This window comes from Argentina anserina, chromosome 6 (genome assembly GCF_933775445.1).
Source record: "Argentina anserina chromosome 6, drPotAnse1.1, whole genome shotgun sequence".
In the NCBI taxonomy this organism is placed as follows: domain Eukaryota; kingdom Viridiplantae; phylum Streptophyta; class Magnoliopsida; order Rosales; family Rosaceae; genus Argentina; species Argentina anserina.
This window is the reverse complement of record NC_065877.1, coordinates 2,236,476-2,240,024: the sequence shown is the minus strand read 5'-3', so window position 1 is coordinate 2,240,024 and position 3,549 is coordinate 2,236,476. Positions and strand designations below refer to the sequence as shown.

The following is a 3,549-nucleotide window of genomic DNA, read 5'->3' as shown; positions in this document are numbered from 1 at the left end:
TAGAGCACTCAAACAAAATGAGTCAACAAGTCCCCAAACTCCCTTCTCCATGTTTTAAAGGAACAACAATTTACCATGTTCTGCCTAAGTATTTTGATAGAACAATAATTTCATTTTTTTTTCTTTCGGAACTACAACTCTTTTGATTGTGTTCTCGGTGTTGTTTCAGCTTTCATAGATTCTAGTGTTTTACGTAAAAAAAAATCCAAAGTTTGTATAATTTACAAAATTCAAGCGTATAAAGCCTTCAAGAAAAAAAGAAATTCGAGAAATCAATAGATAATATCTTTCCTACTCGACACGTGGACCAATCAAACACCGACTGTGCGAACAAATAGAAGAGAAGCCTACAACTGGTTGTCCCGGTTTCCCATTCCACCTCTTCTTCTTCTTCTTCTTCTTCTCTACTCTCTCTTTTAGGTCTTCTTGTTTTCGTAGCCGAACTTTAAAAACCTTGCTGAGGAGCCTCTCTCTCACTCGTCTTGAGATCTAACCCTAGCTTCTCTCCTCTTCGCTGGTACGATATTTCAACCCCTTAATACTTTAATTGCTGCGTCGGGTTTGCAATTCGGAGTTTTCAATTTTGATAATCTTGAAAGTTGCATGCTTTAATTTCTCTGGGTTTTTGCTTTGCCGCTGTGAAAATCAACCCCTTTTCTGCTTCAATTTATTGGGTTTGATTCGTTTAGTCATAGAATTGGTGAAATTATGAACTTGATTTTGTGTTAGGTTAGCTCTGGCTGTGTTCTATGGTAGATTGTTTATTTTGTATGTTTCGGATCTCGATTTTTATGAATTACTGTAGGTAATTAGGGTTTAGTGTTGAAAGCCAGCAATTTGTTCAAGAAGGAAAGGCCAGAACTTAAGTACTTGGATGATAAGTTGAAGTTCTGTGCCTGTGCAAGTGTCATGTGTGCTTGTGTTGAGTTGTATTATACATATGCTCAAAGCCCCGTATCGGGTTGTTGCTTTTGACTCTGGTCTTGATATTATAGTGGTTGTATATATTTTCTTGTTATTGATTGAAATGATTGAATGCAGGGTTTGAATTGCAGTCTATTAAAATGTCGGAAGAACCTGAGTATAGATGCTTTATTGGTGGCCTTGCCTGGGCTACAACTGATAGGAGTCTAACAGATGCTTTTGACAAGTATGGGAAGCTTGTTGAAGCCAAGGTATGTTCTTGTTTTTGTTTCGTACATGATTGATAAGTGTGTAATATCATTATGGAAACCTTTTTGGCCTTTGATGATGGCATATAATGTTGGTTTTTTTAGGATAATACTACTGCTTGAAAATCTATTAAGCTTCATGATCAGTGTTTTATGAGGGTTTGATGATTGAGTAAGGGAAGTTGGCAGTGGTTATTGAATACCAAGTTTTGATATTGTACAATATGGTAATGTCTGATTGAAATTTGGTTTGATTGAAGTCAGGTGCTATTTATCCATGCTCTGATCAATATGGTATTTATCTGTGACTGTTAAATTTATACCTTGCTTTGACATAGGTGGTTGTTGATAAGTTCACTGGGCGCTCTCGTGGATTTGGGTTTGTCACCTTTGATGATAAAAAAGCTATGGAAGAGGCAATTGAGGACATGAATGGAAGGGATTTAGATGGACGAACTATCACTGTTGATAAAGCTCAGCCTCACCAGGGTTCGGGAAGAGATTATGATGGTGACCGCGGTCGTGATCGTGGCGGCCGTGATCGTGACCGTGGTCGTGATTATGGAGGTGGTGGACGTGGATCTGGGGGCGGAGGAGATTGCTTTAAGTGTGGGAAGCCTGGACATTTTGCAAGGGAGTGTCCTAGTGAAGTTTCAAGAGGAGGTGGCGGCAGGTATGGTGATAGGGATGATAAGTATGGTGGAGGAGGTGGTGGTGGGGGTGGTGGTAGCCGCTACAGTGGTGGACCTGATAGAAATGGTGACCGATACAGTGGGCGCAGCAGGGACTCTGGTTCTGGTGCTCGTTCAAGCTCTGGAAGCGATCGTTTTAGTCGTGACCGCTCTGGTCCATATGAGCGTCGGGGAACAGGAGGCTTCCGCTCTGGTTAGAATCATTGCTTTGGACAGTGGTATGTCGCTTTACTCGAGTGTGTGCAAATAGTTATTATTACCTCAGTTTGTTTAGTACTTACAGAATTTTGTTAATGTGCTATTGCAGCTTACTAATGGAAGGAGCTCCTCAACTTACTTTCACCGTCTGCACTGCTTTGAAGTTTCTTCTGGATATGTTCTGATGATGTTTGAGTGGACTAATGTTGTTAGACCAGAATTATGAAAGTGCGAATGTTGCAAAGATATTCTCCTGTTTTTTGTTGCTATATGCTCGACGGAATGTTTTGATCCGACGGAATTTTATGCTTACTTGATTATCACATTTGAATTTGGCCTTATACTCCGTGAGTTTCATTATAGCTGCTGGTTATCTGTGACTTTCTTGCATTGGTGAGTTCGAATGCGTCGGTGACTTTCATGCTTGATGCTTGTTCTGTTGACTATTTGCTTGGGAGTTTGCTTTCGTGTTCGTTCTTTCGGAGTATAGATTGTGAGGGGTCCGCTATTGGGAGTTTGTTCTTCTCACGTGGAAAAGTGGTTCTATAAGTAGAATGCCCATTTTGGCTGCCCAGTTTTCGGTATCTTACCATTTAATGGGAGTCAGGCGGTAATGTTTCTCTTATAAGCTACTTTCACACATGCTATCTGTTTTTTATGATTCCTGCTATATTAATATTCTCAACCTTTTGGCAGGAATCTTCGCTAATTGTGGTCTTTTTCGGTTCATGATTGGGTTACTGTGTTACTAATTGGGCATGCATTGTTTTAAACTTAAAATCTTGATAGTCTTTTCGGCCTGAACAAGCCATCTGCAATTTAAGTGCACATGAGCCTCTCTTTCTCCACAGCACACCGGTGCAAGAGTTCCATTCTGCGTAAACATGTGCTAGTTGTTGTTTGGAAGTTCATGATAAGTTGCTCCATTGATTTTCCTTCTGATCTCCATTTCACATTACACTTGGGGAAAGGTTCTTGATCTTGCCTGGGTTTTCAGTTTATCAGATTCTCCTTCGTGGTTTGTTTGCTGAGATCAGAAGTTGATATCTTCCTGCTTTTGTTCTGTTGTTGATGGCTCCCCACTTCCCAGTCAATTTAGTTTTGTAGAACTCATTTAATACAGTTTGATATCTTGTTAAGAGAATATATTCTTCGTCCTAGTCCAGTGAAAGATAACACTTGAGATTAGCCGAGATAATACATGAATATCATCTTATTCTCTGTTTCTTTTGTTGCATTCGACAATTTAGATGCATACATTCATTTTATTGCCATGGATAAATTTTTTTTAAAATGTGTTGGGTGTTGATTTTAGACTGTTGCCATAATCTGTCGAGAATCGAGATCGATGGCAAGTTGAATGGTCCAATGATTAGAAAGCTTGTAACAAAAACAATGCCCAGTTTCTACAGTTCACTTTCCAGATCCATGATATGGTTCAGTTTTTGTCAATTAAATTTTTTTAAATTGATGCTAGTGACTCGATG

At 39.4% G+C, this 3,549-nt stretch overlaps 1 protein-coding gene across 1 annotated transcript; it reads left to right on the top strand.

Moving 5' to 3' along the window:
- The first annotated feature begins 379 nt into the window (after positions 1–379).
- On the top strand, positions 380–2,405 carry LOC126798781 (glycine-rich RNA-binding protein RZ1A). The gene is made up of 4 exons (XM_050525837.1): positions 380–517; positions 1,056–1,175; positions 1,511–2,082; positions 2,172–2,405. Exons 2-3 carry the CDS (start codon positions 1,065–1,067, stop codon positions 2,060–2,062), a joined length of 663 nt encoding a protein of 220 aa, XP_050381794.1. The 5' UTR covers positions 380–517; positions 1,056–1,064; the 3' UTR covers positions 2,063–2,082; positions 2,172–2,405.
- Positions 2,406–3,549: the final 1,144 nt, after the last annotated feature.

Excerpts from the sequence above, each read along its gene's own strand:
- LOC126798781 (XM_050525837.1), top strand. The coding sequence starts at position 1,065 with ATGTCGGAAGAACCTGAGTATAGATGCTTTATTGGTGGCCTTGCCTGG. Across the intron at positions 1,176-1,510 it reads GGAAGCTTGTTGAAGCCAAG|GTGGTTGTTGATAAGTTCAC; the intron begins GTATGTTCTTGT and ends GCTTTGACATAG.